General features: G+C 45.3%; 1 protein-coding gene across 1 annotated transcript; it reads left to right on the top strand.

Moving 5' to 3' along the window:
* The first annotated feature begins 10,143 nt into the window (after window positions 1-10,143).
* LOC146235111 (uncharacterized) lies at window positions 10,144-13,721 on the top strand. The gene is made up of 2 exons (XM_084689593.1): window positions 10,144-10,246; window positions 10,851-13,721. Exons 1-2 carry the CDS (start codon window positions 10,157-10,159, stop codon window positions 12,735-12,737), a joined length of 1,977 nt encoding a protein of 658 aa, XP_084545719.1. The 5' UTR covers window positions 10,144-10,156; the 3' UTR covers window positions 12,738-13,721.
* The last annotated feature ends 4,168 nt before the right edge of the window (window positions 13,722-17,889 follow it).

The following is a 17,889-nucleotide window of genomic DNA, read 5'->3' as shown; positions in this document are numbered from 1 at the left end:
GAGCCCTGATTATCTTACCGACACCTGAGACGGTGACAGACAGACAGGCGTGGGGGCCGGCAGCAGCTATATATCTGTACCGTTTCCTCTGCACGATAGTTATGGGAAACACTGTCCTGACATTCCATCAGGACGATGCGTCCCCTCAGGTGGGCTAAGTACCGCCACAGACGTGAGGTCATCAGGCATCAGCCACATCTGCCCCGGATCGAAGGAGGCCCAACCTCCGCTCAGACGTAGGGTGTGGACACGGGCTCCTCCAGGGTGTGGAGGAGCGCTGGAGTGGATCCTGGGCCAATCCTGAGGCATATTGGATGTGCCATTTTAATCATTCTAAGTAGCGATGCTCCAAAGAAATCTGCCCATTTAATTGTTAATGCTTTATAATCCATCCTTGGATTGGCCGCAAATCGAATGAACTGTATGTGCTCAATCCTAGGAATGAGAAGAATGGAGGGAGGGAGGGTGAAGGAATGAGAGGTGGGAAGACATGGAGAGAGAGAGGCTGCTGCAGACAGAGAGAGAGCATAGGAAAGAGGTGAGAAGGAGAGAGAGAGAGAGAGAGAGAGAGAGAGAGAGAGAGAGAGAGAGAGTTGGAGCGGATAACCTTACCTATAGTTTGTGACCCTGCAGTCCATAGCCTGGAAGCTTGGGTTTGAATGAAACATTCAGCCTATACATAATTCCAGACGTTCCTATTCTGCCGGTCTCTGTGAATCCAAATTGGTCATTCCCCACATTGTCAAACCACTGTGTGATTCTTTCCAGTGGGGAGTTTTCAATAGTGGCACTAAGCTTCTCCCAAATGACACTGTTTAATCCCCACACTGCAGGGCATGTAGGCTTTGGTGAAAGAAGGCTCCATACTCTCTGTTCTGTATCCTCCATGTTAATGATTCCTACCGAGAGCTGTGCCTTTTAGATACAAGGTTGCAGGTCCGCTGCCGTTCATCTTTTACACAATATTCTCCAGTCTGTCAGCTAGGAGGTTCCTTGCTACACTCTCATGTGAAAAAGACATTCAGAAACATCAAGTCAGTTGAATGGTGTTTGGCAGTTTGATAGCTCTCTGCATAAGGCGAGTTACAATGATGGACACATTGTAAATTCAAGTTAAAGAAGTAGGTTGCTTCAGTAGTAGTTTAACTATGTACTAGGAACCTGTGTTTAAACCCTGTTTGTTTTCAAGCAGAATGATATGCATTATCTTGCCAATGTGTTCTTCATTTTTTCTATACATGAATGCCTTTTTTCAGAACGGAGTCTGTTTTGTTGCCATGGCAAACTGTGATGAGGAGGTGGTGAAAAGTCAGGGAGAAAGTAGCGTTTGTGAAGGGAGCTGTGAAGGTTGTTTAGAGACAGAAAACTGAGCCAATACACCATTCTAGAACAGGGCATTCTAGAACAGGGCATTCTAGAACAGGATATTCTAGAACAGGATATTCTAGAACAGGACCAAAGCCTAACAAAACCTGGTACTGTTCCAGATAGAAAACTCCAAGAGCCTCCTGCAGGATTTCCCTCATCTAGGAAACGTGCCTTTTGCAATGCACTGTAGTCAAGCAGACTGTTTGTCATTTCTCACAGAGACCCAGATAGTAAGTTCATTAACAGTTCCCAGAGCAGTAAATCCAGACTGTATGAAAATGTTGAGGTGGTGAAGCCAGGTCTCCAAACAATGCTTGAGCTGTATGTTGATGATCAGCACGCGTCGTCAGGAGTATGGCCAAACACACAGATATGCTTTGCATTCATTCCATCACTCATTCAGGGAGGGAAAGCAGATATCCTGGTGAGAGAGTTGGTTCTTAGAGCGTCTCCACAAATTCGCCAGTTGTGTGAATTCACCAAGCGATTAATCCAAATTCCATCAATCCAAATATGGAACAAATGTCTTGTTGTGTGAAGCCCCCTTGTCTTCCTGTGCTTTTTAAACTGTCATGTGTTCTTTCTGAACCCTAAATAGCTATGTTCTTCTCAGCAGGGGGTTCTACTGGGCCTTCTTGTGACATTTGATATTTTTGTAGAATCTGGCAGCAATCCTCGGTCATGGTGCACCATCTGTATAAGACAATCCCATAAAGCTGTCTTCTCCCATGCTTGGATGGTGGTAAAACTTTACAATCCAGTTCAATGCAGCATTCAAGCCATGTGTGTGTGTGTAGGTGTGTGTGTAGGTGTGTGTGTGTAGGTGTGTGTGTGTAGGTGTGTGTGTGCCTTGAATTCCCAGTACTCCACTCAGGACCAGCCACACAACTGGACTAAAGTGTGTCTCCAATTAGCATGACACACACGCACACACACGCACACACACACAGTCTGCCCGAACAAGGAAGCTCGCCTCGCGTTCCACTGCACGCCGCCTGCCCTCTCCTCTCACATCAGAGGCGCGGTGCAGCCTCCGTCGGCCTCTGTTGCCCCCTCATACGGTAGCTGGCGGTGAGGCGGTGAGGCAGTGAGGCGGTGAGGCAGTGAGGCGGTGAGGCGGTGAGGCAGGCTGTCTGGAGTCCTGACAGCCCGGTGCACCTGGCTGACTGCGTGGGTGGAAGCGCTGTGCTGCAAGAGCTGCCGCAAATTTGTTCACAATGACACGGCTCCCCCCGCCTTCAATCTGATAGAAGGAGATCCGCCGCTGGAGGGAAATATTCACCGTGCCGGTCGTAACAGCAGTGGGATGTGTGTTAGAAAGATACGCTTCTCAAACCTTCCTGCGATAAAGAGAGAGAGATGTGATTCAGACTGTGCAGGTGATGGGTTGGGGCTAGGGTGTATTGGAAATGTGTTTTCAGTGCTTTTGTCCTCACAGTCAGTTGGTTTGTCCTCCAACACAATCCCGTCCCACAATTTTGAAGGCCTTTACGTTCATGTGGCGGACACACGCCGTAAAAAGCATCTCGACAGCAGTTGTATCCTGTTGCCTCCGTCCGAAAAGCAATCACCCAACCAGATGAAGAGCACGGGAGACATGCGAACCAGAGTCCTGGAATATAAATCAGCCAATCACAGTCAAGTATGAGCTGCATCTGTCTGTCAACTTTCTCAGACAAGCATTTCTCAGAGGGCTGGCCTGCCGCGAGGGAGATAAAGCTCCACACACAGCTTCTCTCCTCTCCCCATCTCCTGCTGCGATCAGGCACTGCCCGCCTCACAGTTTACGTCTCAATCTGGCTCCCTGATCTCGGTAATCACTATTGGAAATATGTTGGCCCACTTTCACCGCCTGACGGCCTCATCTCGTCTCCTTGCTGTTTCTGGACAGTTTGACAGCGGGGTTCGTGCGAGAGCTTGCGATGATGCTCCAGGATTGTGTTGAATGTTAAACACTACAGTGTTCAAGGTGTTGGTTGATTTTCATAGCTAAGCTTTCCGGATATTGAAGGAGCATTCGTGATGATTTGAATGTTGGTTATTTCAATGCGGCACATCCTTGGGTAGGCCTACGTCATAAGCGACATTTCGTTGATTTTGAGTTTTCCTTTTTAGAGCATGCTATCTTGAGCCAGACTTGGTATTCCTATTGGAAACCACCTCTCCAAAGTAGCCAGTGACCCAACACCATCCTAAATATATCTGAGTTAAACATAGAGATGCTCGGGAAATCCAGACACCCATCTTTTCTAAATAGTGTAAAGTGAACACCCCCCCCTCGCCCCAGAATACAGAACACATCCAGAAGCTGATGTTGACATGAGGGAGTACAATCACATGTCTTTCCTGCTTAGTCGGCGTGGCAATGTTTTTCTCTGACAATGCCACAAACAGCAGTAAAGAAAACCACAAATGGAAAATAACCTGCATTATTTTGTCGGAGTGTAGGATAGGGAAGATCTTAGAGCCGTTTGGAGAGAGAGAAAGAGAGAGAGAGAGAGCGACAGAGAGAGAGAGAGAGAGAGAGAAAGAGAGAGAGAGAGAGAGAGAGAGAGAGAGAGCTCAGACATTTTAAAGCGAGTCGGGAATGCAATAATTTGTTCCAGAGGGAGACGTGTCCTGAGGAGATTTTCTCATCTCTTCAGTTATCTTCTTTTCTCCTCTCCTCTCGTTTATTCTTTCTATTTACATCCTGTTATCTCCGCTCCTCTCCCATCTGTTCTCGGTCTCTCATGTGACTGTTTAGTCTTGCTGATCTGGCAGACCCTCTAAGATGGTGGTTTGAGCCTCTAACCGGGGAAGAGACAGGCTGCGTCTGAATCCAGACTGGTTCTGCTTAATCCCCCTGGAGAGACTCTGTTGGGAAATGTGCCAACCAGGGGTGCAGTTCATCTGCAAACAGTTTGTGAAACTTAAAGAGGTATATTTCTGTGCCCGGCAACACTGATTAAAAGACAGTGAGCTGTGCTGTTGTACCCTCAGACTCCCAGTCCTCCTGAGAGAGTTTATAAAAGAAAGAGGGAAGTAAGCATATCTTGTTGCTGATGTCACCTACCTTCCTGGCTTCCATGGCAATTAGGAAGCAAGCAATTGCTTTTGCTTGAGTGTGCTTCCTGTTTTGTAACGTGGAGCTGTCACATCACAAACAAACATGATGGAGATCCTGGAGCTGCTGAAGGTGGAGGGGGAGGATGTGGCTGGAGCGGACAGCCCGAGAGAGAGAACCCTTCTGGGGGTCCTGGAGCCTGCCTCCCTCTGTGGGAATTTCCACTCTGATTCCTCCAGTCCAGGATGTCGCTATGCTGAACGGTCAGCAGCGTTCTCATGTCTGCAGGGAGACAAGCCTGTCTGCTCTTTCAATAGAACATCTGTAGAACTGAAGAGGCAGTGGACTACAGCCTGGCCAGACAGACAAACAGACTCAGCCACAGTTCAACATCACCAGTACAAACACACTTACTTCCAAACTTTCCTTTCAAAGAACAAAGTGAAACCGTAGAGAACAATAGTGCTTCAATAAATCGTACAGAAATTGCTAGATTCTATTCTTCCCCTTGTCGTACTTAGCTGCTCCGAGCGGGGGAAATGAGCTCTTACAGTGTATAGGCTGCCACGAAAGTGTGTCAGGAACGGAAAAACAAGTAACCGAGTATACTCTGTAGCAGGGGGATGATTAAAAATGAATGACAACAGATTTTGTTATTGATGTCATGCGCTGAATATGCATGCACTTTGTGTTTGTCTGTGCCACGCCGATATCGCAATGTTCACACGTATTCATGTGGATTGTAACATTTTCATCATGTTGGTCACGTAAAATATTTAGCTGAAGGCTCTGTAATTACCAGTGCAATCTTAGTCTTTAATCTAGAAATGTTTTCAATTATTAGATTTTCAGACTGTTTGCTAAATCAGAGCTGGAGGCCACATGCAGTCACACGTTGTTTACAACAGTTTGTGCTGCAGTATAGTCAGGAAGAAATCACAACTAAACAAAGTTATAATTAATTTATATATTCTTGGATCTTCAAGTTATCATCCAAACGTCAGTTATTCCCTAGTTTACTTATTTGTTCTGCGATCAGTACATTTGTGAGTGTTGATTTATTTTGGAAAGTGATCCTGCATGCTCGCTTCAACCTGTTTCTTGAGAGAATGTGTGTCACAGTTGAGTGACATTTACATTACATTTAGTCATTTAGCAGACGCTCTTATCCAGAGCGACTTACAGTAAGTACAGGGACATTCCCCCCGAGGCAAGTAGGGTGAAGTGCCTTGCCAAAGGACACAACGTCATTTGGCACTGCCGGGAATCTAACTGGCAACCTTCAGATTACCAGCCCGATTCCCGAACAGAGTGACAGGTTGGGACTCGAATAAACGCACCAGGTTGTGTTCATTAGCGCTCAGGGGGTCAGCTGGGACTCCACAAATCTTCTCCTCTCATCCATAGTTGCATCCTGCAGTTACCATAAGCCAGCCTCTGATTGGTACTTAGACACTGTGCCAGTCTCAGGACTGCAGGAATGAAGTACAGTATACTCAAGCTGAAGTAACCCGATGCAATGGAGAAGGTGTCACGATGTGGGCTACTAAATAGCTTTTTCCTAGCGTGTGTTTTTATTAGCGATACTCTAGTGTCAATTACAGGGCTGTTTCTCAGCGACTAAACCCTTGCCTGCATTACCCCAGCCAATGCTACAGTGGAAATCCCTGTTTATCCACCCAGGGGAAGCTGGACACCCTGTTTGTAACACTGCACGAAAGTGACATCTTTATGAGGGTCAAATCGAACAAACGGTTTCTGTGCAGCTTGAGGGGCTCGACAGACAGGTGAAACATGTAGCTCAGAGTGTCAGTGGTCAGAGTAAACAGCCCAGCCACTTCTTTTAGTGATGTGTTGATCTGCCTCGGAGGGTCTGTGGCGGGGCAGGGACTCATGGTGACGCGGTCCACGGCTCTCTGTGCTCATGACCTGCCAGGGGAGCAGCGAGGAGGGGGACGGCTCTGCCAGAAGATCCCTCCGTCTTCTGGGGTAGCAGCGCCCGAGGCAGCATGCCTCGACAGCAGCGCTAAGCTACTGTACTGTGCAGACGGTCCAAACCGGGAGGCCGGCCAGGGTAGAACGGTGAAATCTCTGTGTCAGCTGTGCCCACTCAGTGTCAGAGCGCTGTGGTGCTGAGCATCATGCTGACTTCTGACTTGGTGAAGGGCGGGGGGCGGGGGGAGGGGGGGGCGCGGGGAGGAGGGGGGCGGGGGGAGGAGGGGGGCTCATCTGTTGTAGACCACCAGATGGTGTCATCGCAGAAACCCTGGTAATGAAAATGGGCTCTGAGGGTCTTGGCTCAGATATCGTAGGCTGTGTGGATCCCTATGGTAACCAGGAACAGATTACACAGGGGTCAGGCAGTGATGGAACACCAGGTTGATGTAGTGTGGTGGTCACCGTGGTGGTGATTCCATCTTGCTGTTGGTTGTTGGAGGACTATGAATTAACACTGGCAACATTCAGTGTGATGTTAATATGATTAAACTGCCTCGTAAATGCACAGCAGGACACATACAAACTGCCATTTTAGCGTGTCAGGATAACATTACCGTTCAATCTAACAAAATTATGAGTTACAAATAAAAGTAGACATGAAACCTCTAGCACACATCTGATAACGATGCTGATTCATTTGGATGCTTATCGACTGAACCCTTATCTTTATTGTTAATCATACTTTAGCACTTGCTTAACAACAGCTCACAATACAAGTAACAAAAGTGTGCAGCTGGGCAAGGCTGGGGATGAGTTTGGCAGGCTCTCGGGGGGCTGTGGTCCAGGGAGAGTGTGGAAGGTGGCAGGACTGATGTGGAGCCCAGGGGCCAGGCAGCAGAAGAATCTGCTGTCTCTTAAATAGTTAGCTCATTATCCCTGCTGGACAGAGGCTGCCTTTGCCCTGCTTGGCAGGCTGGCCATGTGTTCACTGATATGTAAAGGCTTTAAGTGTCTGATGGAAGTCACTTCTTATCTCCTGTGAGGGCAACACTCCACCTTTGACAGTGTGTGTGTGAGTGCGTGTGGTGGTGTGTATGTGAGTGTGTGTGGTGGTGTGTGTGTGTGTGTGGTGGTGTGTGTGTGAGTGTGTGGTGGTGTGTGTGTGTGTGAGTGTGTGTGGTGGTGTGTGTGTGAGTGTGTGTGGTGGTGTGTGTGTGTGTGTGTGTGTGGTGTGTGTGGTGGTGTGTGTGTGTGTGTGTGTGGTGATGTGTGTGGTGGTGTGTGTGTGTGTTTGTGAGTGTGTGTGGTGGTGTGTGTGTGTGTGTGTGTGTGTGGTGGTGTGTGTGTGTGTGTGTGTGGTGGTGTGTGTGTGTGTGTGTGTGGTGGTGGTGTGTGTGTGTGTGTGTGTGTGAGTGTGTACCAGACTGGATCTGAAGCGCCCTCCTCGGCTCTGCATGACTTCTCTCTCTCCTCTGGATCACAGAGGGCTAACTGGCGCCGACTGAAGCACAGTTGCCATGAGGCTAACAAGAGGCCTGAACCGCAAAGAAAAGCTGCAAACTGCACCGTTATTTTCTACATTAATGAGATTTAAAAGGATTGTTTAACCAGAAACCCTTTCCTTGAAAGCATGCCAAAGCTAAACAGTTGTCTAGCCGCTCCCACTTGCAGTGAGTGTTTGGATCGGTGTCGACCCATCTCTGCCTGTCAGAGAGCTCTGCGTGAACAGGATCCCTGCCTCGCTCCTGCGGGGCGGGGCAGCTAGAATGCCACGGTGCCCTTCTTCAAGGCAGTTGACAGCTAGAGAGGCGGGTGTGGGTTACACAGGCGGCAGACGCCGTACAGTTGATGCATGGCAGCCACGTCTGGCCTCCCTTCCTCCCCTCCTCTTCCATCCTACACCTCCCCTACTCCCCTACTCCCTCCCTCCCTTCCTCCCCTCCTCTTCCATCCTACACCTCCCCTACTCCCCCCCTCCCTTCCTCCCCTCCTCTTCCATCCTACATCTCCCCTACTCCCTCCCCTTCTCCCTCCCTCCCCCCTCCCTTCCTCCCCTCCTCTTCCATCCTAAACCTCCCCTACTCCCCTACTCCCTCCCCTACTCCCTCTCTCCCCTCGCTCTGTCCCCCCTCCCCTCCTCCCCTACTCCCTCCCCTCTTCCCCTTCCTCCCCCCCCCCCTCCCTTCCTCCCATCCTCACTTCCCCACAGAAAGAATAATTTGATGCTGGATACACAGAACAGAAATTACATGGGGGGTGCATTTCAGGGCAGGGCTGTATTGTGTCTTGATCACATGGGGGTGCATTTCAGTTCCTGATTGGCTTTTTGCCTTGTAGCCAGAGCAGTGCTTGCAAACTGGAGCAACAAGGCACCATTAAAACAAGCAGTAGAACGACGCTTAAAGGTGACATGACATGAAAACTTCATTTTATGAGGTTATTTAACATTAATATGAGTTCCCCTAGCCTGCCTTTGGTCCCCCAGTGGCTAGAATTTTGGATAAGTGTAAACCAAGCCCTGCGTGTTCTTCTCCGCCTTTGACAAAATGAAGGCTCAATTGCGCTGTTTGAAAATCTCCCCCTAGTGACGTAGATAGGGGGAAGGTTACCTCCCCTCTCTCTGCTTTGCCCGACCAGATCATCTAGCCCGCCCATGAGAAACTGAGCTACCACCGTGCAAGGGCGAGTGCAATATCGTTTTTTCCTGGAGAGAGACATCATGGCAAGCAAACAAACGAAGCATAACAGTTGCTCAGTGCTTGGATATACAAATGCAAGCACACATCTTTTTTTCTGTTCCTTCATCCGAGCCTCTGCACAACCCGTATCTTAATTGTATTTTCGCTGGAAATGCGCCGACACAACTTCCCAAAGTGTTGTGTGTCTGCTCCAAACATTTCCTCAACTTGAGCCAACTCAAAGCTGGCCTTGGTTAAATTAAATTCTGAATCATCAATAAATCTCCTTGGTCAAGCTACAAACCTTGGACAAGTAAGTTAACTAACACTATATCATTTGGTTTCTTTACTGTATATGGTTACCTAGCTTGCTACCCTTAGAATGTGGCTGTAACATTACCTCTGCAGCTAACAGCTGAGTTACTGTTGCTAACGTAAAGATAAATGGCATCAAGTGTGTGTGTGAATACAAACGCTGTAACGCGAGTGTTGTACACTTCTTTGTTATTTGGATAACCGTTCTGCTGTTGGTGTTATGGCTCGCGATATCTGCCTTTCTCCACATTGAAATGACTGAGTGTGCACCTCTGCAAACCAGGGTGATCAGATGAGCATGGCTAAATTCGAGGCATTTTACAGCAACGGGGGCTACGAGCCATTGCGATACATCCTGTAAACATTAGCGCATGTTGCCGCCCCTCTCCTCGTCATTAGCATTTAAAGCTACAGACACAGAAACAGCGCGTTCTGAGGAAAGCTGATTGTTACGGCAGCGTATTGCTGCCACACCAGAAAAAAAAAACGGATCAGTATCATGTTATAACATGATACGTTTCTTGTTATAACAAGATGTTTATCATGTTATAACAAGATGTTTATCATGTTATAACAAGTTATTTTCACGTTATAACGTGAAACTTATCACGTTATAACGTGAAACTTATCACGTTATAACGTGAAACTTATCACGTTATAACGTGAAACTTATCACGTTATAACGTGAAACTTATCACGTTATAACGTGAAGTGCTGAGTACGCCCCTTCCCCCAGTATCCGGTTGTGAACTGCACGTGCACTTATCACTTAATTATGGTATTGACTCTTTTGCAATAAGCTACCATTACCATGGCACAAAACACTGACACACCACTGTTGAGATTTCTACGAAATCGCGGTGTACCAGAAGAGTACCTCTCACGCATGGAACAAGAACATGTAAGTAGTTTACCGAGGCCAGTTCTTGTAAAAACCTGTATTGTATTCCTTTATTCCAATGTTAGCTACGTTGTGCATGGTTAGTATAAGTTAGCTAGCCAGTCAGCCTGAGTGGCTCTGTCCGGTAGGTATAGGCTACACTTTTATTTTCTAGGCGCCAGCTAGATGGGAATTATCATTAAGGTCACGCAACATAGCTTAAGTTATAGGCTATGTAAATACGTTGGATCAGCTGCGTAGTGTTGGTTAGGGTAGCCGACTGTCATCACTAGAGTGAAAGTATGCCGGTGGTTCAAACACAAATCGCTGAAGGCGGCGTTTGATGTTCCCATACTTGACTATTGGGAGTCCTGGACTAATGCGCTTTGCATTGCGGATACATAACAATAATAATCAAAAGCAGTTAAAAGTACGCAGATTTAAACTCTAGACTCCAGTAGGTCCACAGTTATTAAGGGCAGCCAAACCCTGCCAGAACACCACCTTACATGGTGTCTTTCCTTTAGGTATGTGTGCATGAGCGTGTACATAGTGTGGTGGGGGAGGGTGTCCCAGGTCTTCCCAGTTTTGTCTTGAGTTGTAATAATATTGTATGTCTCCACAGATTGATGCGTCGATCATTGACTGTATGGATGATGAGACTCTGGCTGGCTACATCCCTGCATATGGCGATCGAATTGCAGCAAGACGCTTCTGTTTGGAAAAACAAGGTCCAAGTGCAAAACAATCACAAAAACATTCACTGTTTGAAAAACTAAAGAAAAACATGGGTATCGGTGAGAATGATGATAGGAAATCTGACCATGAGGAGACTTCTGCTTCAAAAAAAACAAAACGCTTTGCAAAAAACAGATGGGCTGAAAAGAAGACCAGAAAAGTTGAGTTGGGGTGGATTCATGAAGGTAAACAAGTAAGAAAACGCAGAGGAGGGGGAACAAGGAGCCTCAATGTACCCAAGGAATGTAAAAAAGATGACATATTACAGTATGCTAAAGACCTTTTCTTCCCAAATGGGCAAAGTAAAATTGGAAGATGTGATACACTCAGTCATGACATATTAGACTATCAAGAGGAAGCTGTATTTGATGAAGATATCACAGTTGGGGAACTATACACAGCACTAGGAATGGGAGTGTTAAGATTCTACCTGTGTACAAAGAGCCTGACAGATGAGGATGAAGGAGGATATGATGGGGAACAATCTGTTGTAAACAATGATGTGCAACTGATAGACACACATGAAGAAAATGAGCAAGTTACTCAAACCGTTGTCACCCTGTCACCAGATTGTAAGGAAGTTGATGCGACTGCATTATCAGACACATCTGAAGTGATGTTTGGCCCCTTCCTTGGAGAACCCATGGCTTGTCAACTGGATGACACTTTGATACACTTTGAAGAAACCGAGTTGTTCATCACATCCATCACGCTTCCTCCAACAAGCACAGTATCTATAGGTGATGAAGCAAACAGTCCTACAACTTCATATGATGTTGAATGTGTCAACATCAAACTTCACAGGGTCAATCTTCTTGAGGAGATGATTAGCCAGTTCAAAGATCCAACACTCCCCAAACACCCTCTGCAATACACTTACATAGATGAAAGAGGAGCTGATGCAGATGGTGTCTCTAGAGATGTGTATGCAGCATTCTGGACAGAGTTTATGGACCACACAGCTGAAGGGGAAGATGTTAGGGTTCCATCACTGTCTCCTAAATGGCAGGAAGAAGAGTGGAAATCCATTGGCCGAATTCTACTAAAGGGATTTCAAGACCATGGATACTTTCCCTGTCGTCTTGCACCTGTTTTCACAGTGGCACTTATTTTTGGTGAGAACGAAGTTTCAGATGAAATGCTGTTTGAAAGTCTTCTCCTGTACATAAGTCAGCCAGATAGAGATCTGATAACTACTGCATTAAAGGAAGATCTTTTAGATGAGGACAGGGATGAACTACTTGATCTTTTGGACCGCTTGGATGTAACAACGCTTCCAACACAAAGTAATTTGAAAGGCCTCCTTCTAAAAGTGGCACACAAGCAGTTAATCCAAAAACCAAGATATGCAGCAGAAAAAATGTCATTAGTTGCAAGCCACTTCCTAAAAGAAGCATTTGTGAGGCCACAAGAAGTACTACAAATGTATGAGGATAAAAAGCCAACAACAAGAAAGCTTTTAAAGTTGCTGCAAGCATCTCCTAAAACTCAAGCAGAAAACCAGAGCTACCGTTTCCTGCAACAGTACATCCGAGGACTGGATGATGCAGGACTCAGAAGGATGTTAAGGTTTGTCACAGGGTCAGATATTATTTGTGTTAACAAGGTTGAGATCCTGTTCACATCAGTAGACGGACTGGCACGACGACCAGTCGCGCATACCTGTGGGCCAGCTCTGGAACTGCCTTGGACATACACTTCCTACCCAGAACTACGTACTGAACTGGACAGTATACTGGCTGCTGAAAGCTCCTACACGTTCAGCATACTGTAGCTTAGGTCAGTAATAAGTTTATCTTTCTGGTACCAAGTCATACAATAAAAAGCATTGTTTAGTTCAACATGTACATGAGGTACATGAGTTATAAGATAAAGCCATTGTTACATAGAAAAGGAAAAGAGTAAAATTGGGAGGGAACATGTATTTGTGAGTAAAAAATTTGACCATCAATTAACTACATAATTCTAATAATAAATGTATCAATAACAAAGACAAATGGATAACTTTGGGTAGTATAATGCACTCCTGAAAATAGGAGGCTAAGTTGTTTTGAAGAGTTTCACTAAATGAAAGTTTGAAAATAGGTCATTAATAATGCATTATCTGGCTGTTTTGATTTTGAGGGTACTGTTTGACATTTCTTACCTGTTAAATAAATGTTTACCAAGTATTGGGAGGGAACATGTATTTGGGAAGGAACATGTATTTGGGAAGGAACATGTATTTGGGAGGGAACATGTATTTGGGAGTACAAAATGCGACCATCAAGGAACTAAAGAATTCTAATAATGAATGTATCAATAACAGACAAAGGGATAACTTCGGGTAGGATAATGCACTCCTGAAAATAGGATGTAGAGTTGTTGAAGAGTTTGATAAAATGAAAGTTTGAAAATAGGTCATTAATAATGCAGCATCTGGCTGTTTTGTTTTTGAGGGTACTCTTTGATATTTCAAAGTCTTACCTGTTAGAAAAATGTTAACCAGGAATGTTGAAGCAGTCTGGTACCTGTCAGTGCTGGTTTTGCACATAATGTTTTATAGAAATATGCACTTTTTATAAACTGTTTGTTTAAAACACCAGTTCCATTTAAAGCTGTTACCCGATGAGTTCCTAAAGAGAGCATGAAGTCCTGTGTGTGGGGGGGGGGGAGATTTGTATTTGGACTGCTATTGCTTTGTTTTCCTAATATGTTTTTGTACAGTGTTGACCTTAACAACAGTCTATGGTTTTAGACTTTTGGGCACACACCTCTTTGTGATATTGTAATGGATGCTCTGCATAATGTTATTATAATTAACTGGAAATAAATGCACAGCTGCACTTTTCAAACTGAAGAATTAGTCATTTTTGTTTTGTCAGAAAATTTGGAGGGGAGGCATGAGGCATGACATCATATCAAAAGTCAATGCCACTATAAAGAAAATAAAGTTACTTGATCTTTAAATGTGTTTATTTATTACAAAATATTTTGACATTTATTTTCATTTTAGCAGTTCACAAACATCAATAAGTGAGGATGTTAGTAGTTTCACTGAATTTTGTTATCCCACATTGCACAAATCAGGAAAGAAAACAAAAAGTAAATAGTTGTGATTAGTTTCATAAAAATGTCCTCACAAATTCATTAAACCGTTCAAAAGTAGCTAAGGTATCAGTTTACATTATGCAGCCCCACCTTAATGCTCCTGAGCTCTTGGGGTAATTTAGACATGTTTTAGGATGTATGTTCTCAGGAAGAGATACAGCTCTATGGCTTCATCTGCTGTGGTAGGTGAGAGTAAGAATTGTTCTGCCATTATAAGGCAACATAAGCTGAATACAGTTTCATCGCAAGGAAATGGTCCTCTCAGTTGGCATTCTTGTTTGCAAGCCTCCACTGCTTCCTGAGAAACCTCTTTCAGGTGATCTTGTCCTCCAAATAGACGAGGGATTGTGTACATGAGAATTGGACGTCCACTTGGAGCTACTGCATGTCTGCTGTTGCGGATAATGTGGGTATTCCACAAATGTGTGACTTGCTGCAGCTCTTCCTGTAGAAGGAAAATACAGGAGATAACAGAGGTAAATGTAACGCTTCTCATTTTGGTCAATATAATACATGCAGTTACCTGCATACTCTCTCAGACTAAAAAGAGGGTGAGTGTTTATTTACCAAACAAGGTATGTGAGTGTCAGACACACGCACACTCACAGGGACAGAATGACAGGTCTTTGACAGACCTAACATACCTCGATGATGTTCAAACAAGTAAACAATACAAGTTGCTTGTCCAAGAAGTCTCCTGAGAAATGGTCATTGTCTTTTAGTTCCTGGAAGCGATTCATCCAATACTGGGCATGATGTGTTCTTAAAAAGCCCCACCAGCTTTCGATCCGTTGGTTGTGATTACTGGAGCCAGAAATGTAACTATTACTGACGTGACGATCCGTACTCCATCGTAAGAATCTCTGCATCTCTGCCATTGTGACATTTTCTGTTCCAAAATCTGCGCGAATTCTGGCAGCTGTCCCCATCCTCTTCTCAACTTCTGCTATGAAATAACTAGCGATGATTTTGGGATTGTTGTTTGTAGAATAGGCATGAAGCCAAACCATAAGTCTTGAAAAGCCATCAATCGCTCCATTTATGCATATACCATATGGCTTTAGTTTGTCATATGAGTCAACGTGCCACATAAAATTAGGCCCAGGGTTAACGTACATGCGTCGCTTCAGGCGATTTCTCCGTCGTTGCTCAACACCACGGGGGTCTAGAAACTTTAACAAATGCCTCACTGTACTTTGGGTCACAACATACCCAGCTTGGATGCAATTTAGATGGTGTAGCTTGTATCCATTAAGCCTCCCGTGCCCCTCCAGTTGATCATTAAGAAATGATGCTACCTCCAGAGGGTCGGACTCATTCTTCCTTCTGTACAGCCCCATGCATTTTAAAATTCTTCTTAATGTACGCATACTTATAGCAATATCATCCACCACGCTCAATAAAAGCAGAATCTCGCCATGTCTCAGCCCAAGCATGAAGTAAAACTTAACCAAGTCTTGTAAATGAGCCATGTTCCTCAATGATCCCTATTCTCTGCACACCGGATAGTATACGAACTATTGAAATAACGTGATAAGTTTCACGTTATAACGTGATAAGTTTCACGTTATAACAAGATAGCTTATCTTGTTATAACGTGATAAGTTTCACGTTATAACGTGATAAGTTTCACGTTATAACGTGAAAATAACTTGTTATAACATGATAAACATCTTGTTATAACAAGAAACGTATCATGTTATAACATGATACTGATCCGTTTTTTTTTTTCTGGTGTGGCAGCAATACGCTGCCGTAGATTGTGGGACTACTTGTAGTGACTATAATTCTGCACCATGGCTGAATTTCGGGAAAGAGACTTCAGATATCGTATTAGGGGACCACTAAGGCCTATATAAAAGCATCCAAAAACAGCATGTCATGTCACCTTTAAAATAGACATTTACAGTTTTTTGTTAGCAAGTTTAACATGGTTGACATGATTTTTCATTTGATTTAGCTTCTTTTGCTAGGCCCGTTCGTTTTTGTGGACGTTAATGGTAATGAGGAGGACATTACGTTGTTTTTTACTAATCCAACGCGGTGTGTTCATGACATTATAAGGGAAACTGACAGCATGGGAACTGACAGCATGGGTTTGCAAAGATTATTTAGCGAGCCTGATCCTTACACACGGACAATGTTTTCCTTCATTTTGATTAGCCAGCAGTTAGGAAGGAGTGACAGTCGGAAAAGTTTGGGTGCACTTGAGGCTACGTATGCCTGTCTTCGTTCAATCATCACTACGTATACTGTACTGAGGGCGACCAGGAAGACCATTTCTGATGGTTGGAGGTGCTCTTGAATCAAACCTAGCTCGTTGTCTCACTTCTAATGATCTCAAATTTTCATTTGAATTGATGATTATAATAGTATAATGGTGTATATGTGAGAGTAAGATAGTGTATGTGAGAGTATAATGGTGTATGTGTGAGAGTATAATGGTATATATCTGAGGTTATGGTGTCGTATGTGAGACCAAGTCGTTTATGTGCAAGAGTATAATGGTATATATGTGAGAGTATAATGGTATGTACTGTATGTGAGGTCATGGCATGTATGTGAGACCAAGTATGAATTATGGCCTATACGACCACTCATACGTATATGTTTCTGTGTGTGTGTTTCATATGTGTTTGTGTGTGTTTCATATGTGTTTGTGTGTGTTTCATATGTGTTTGTGTGTGTTTCATATGTGTTTGTGTGTGTGTTTCATATGTGTTTGTGTGTGTGTTTCATATGTGTTTGTGTGTGTTTCATATGTGTTTGTGTGTGTTTCATATGTGTTTGTGTGTGTTTCATATGTGTTTGTGTGTGTGTTTCATATGTGTTTGTGTGTGTTTCATATGTGTTTGTCTGTGTTTCATATGTGTTTGTGAAACATAGTCCTCATCCTGATCCTCAACATCCATCCATTCATTTCTATTGGCCAAATTTCACCACTAATTATCTCAGAGCTCTCCGCCATTTTTGCCTTTTTTGTGCCCCACTCTGCCATCTTTGTTTCATCAAGTTAGCAACCAAAATGAATAACAAAATGCGTGTCTTATTGAATCCATGGTTCTTGGAAATTTGGAACCGGATCTCAATACCCAACCCTATCCCCACCTCACCCTTCAACCCACCCCTCTCCCTTCCTCCCTTCCTCCCCTCCTCCCCACCTCCCCCCTCCACACCCCTCCTCTCCCCCCCTCCCCCTCCTCTCTGTCTCCAGGGGATACCAGAGTCAGGCTGGCGCCTCAGTTCTCACTCCAGCTGAGCCAAACCAGCCAGGGGCGAGCAGCCCAGCTCTCTCTCTCTCTCTCTCTCTCTCTCTCTCTCTCTGTTTCTCTCTCTTTGTTTCTCTATGTCTCTCTCCTCCTCTCTCCCTCTCTGTCTTTCAATCTCTCTTGTCTCTCTCTCCTCTTTCTCTCTCTCTCTCTCTCTCTCTCTCTCTCTCTCTGTCTCTCTCTGTCTCTCTCTCCTCCCCTCTCTCTCTTTCTAACGACGAGCCGCAGGTGTCTCCTCTGCCAGCCATGCTCCCCCCCCCATCATCTCCCCCCCCCCATCATCCCCCTCCCTCCCTCCCTCCCTCCCTCCCTCCCTCCCTCCCTCCCTCCCTCCCTCCCTCCCTCCCTCCCTCCCTCCCTCCCTCCCTCCCTCCCTCCCTCCCTCCCTCCCTCCCTCCCTCCCTCCCTCCCTCCCTCCCTCCCTCCCTCCACCCCTGTGTGCCCACATCATGACATCACCTAATATTACACCCCTGGACCCAACAACACACATCACATGGTAGAAGAGGTGGGGGGGGCGGTGGGGGGGGCGGGGGAAAGGGTCGTTTTCGCTGCCATTAACTGTCA

The sequence above is a fragment of the Hypomesus nipponensis genome, chromosome 23 (genome assembly GCF_054491055.1).
Source record: "Hypomesus nipponensis isolate SF chromosome 23, ASM5449105v1, whole genome shotgun sequence".
NCBI classification, from domain to species: domain Eukaryota; kingdom Metazoa; phylum Chordata; class Actinopteri; order Osmeriformes; family Osmeridae; genus Hypomesus; species Hypomesus nipponensis.
Note: the sequence above shows the minus strand (reverse complement) of the source record. Positions and strands in the feature narration are given on the sequence as shown.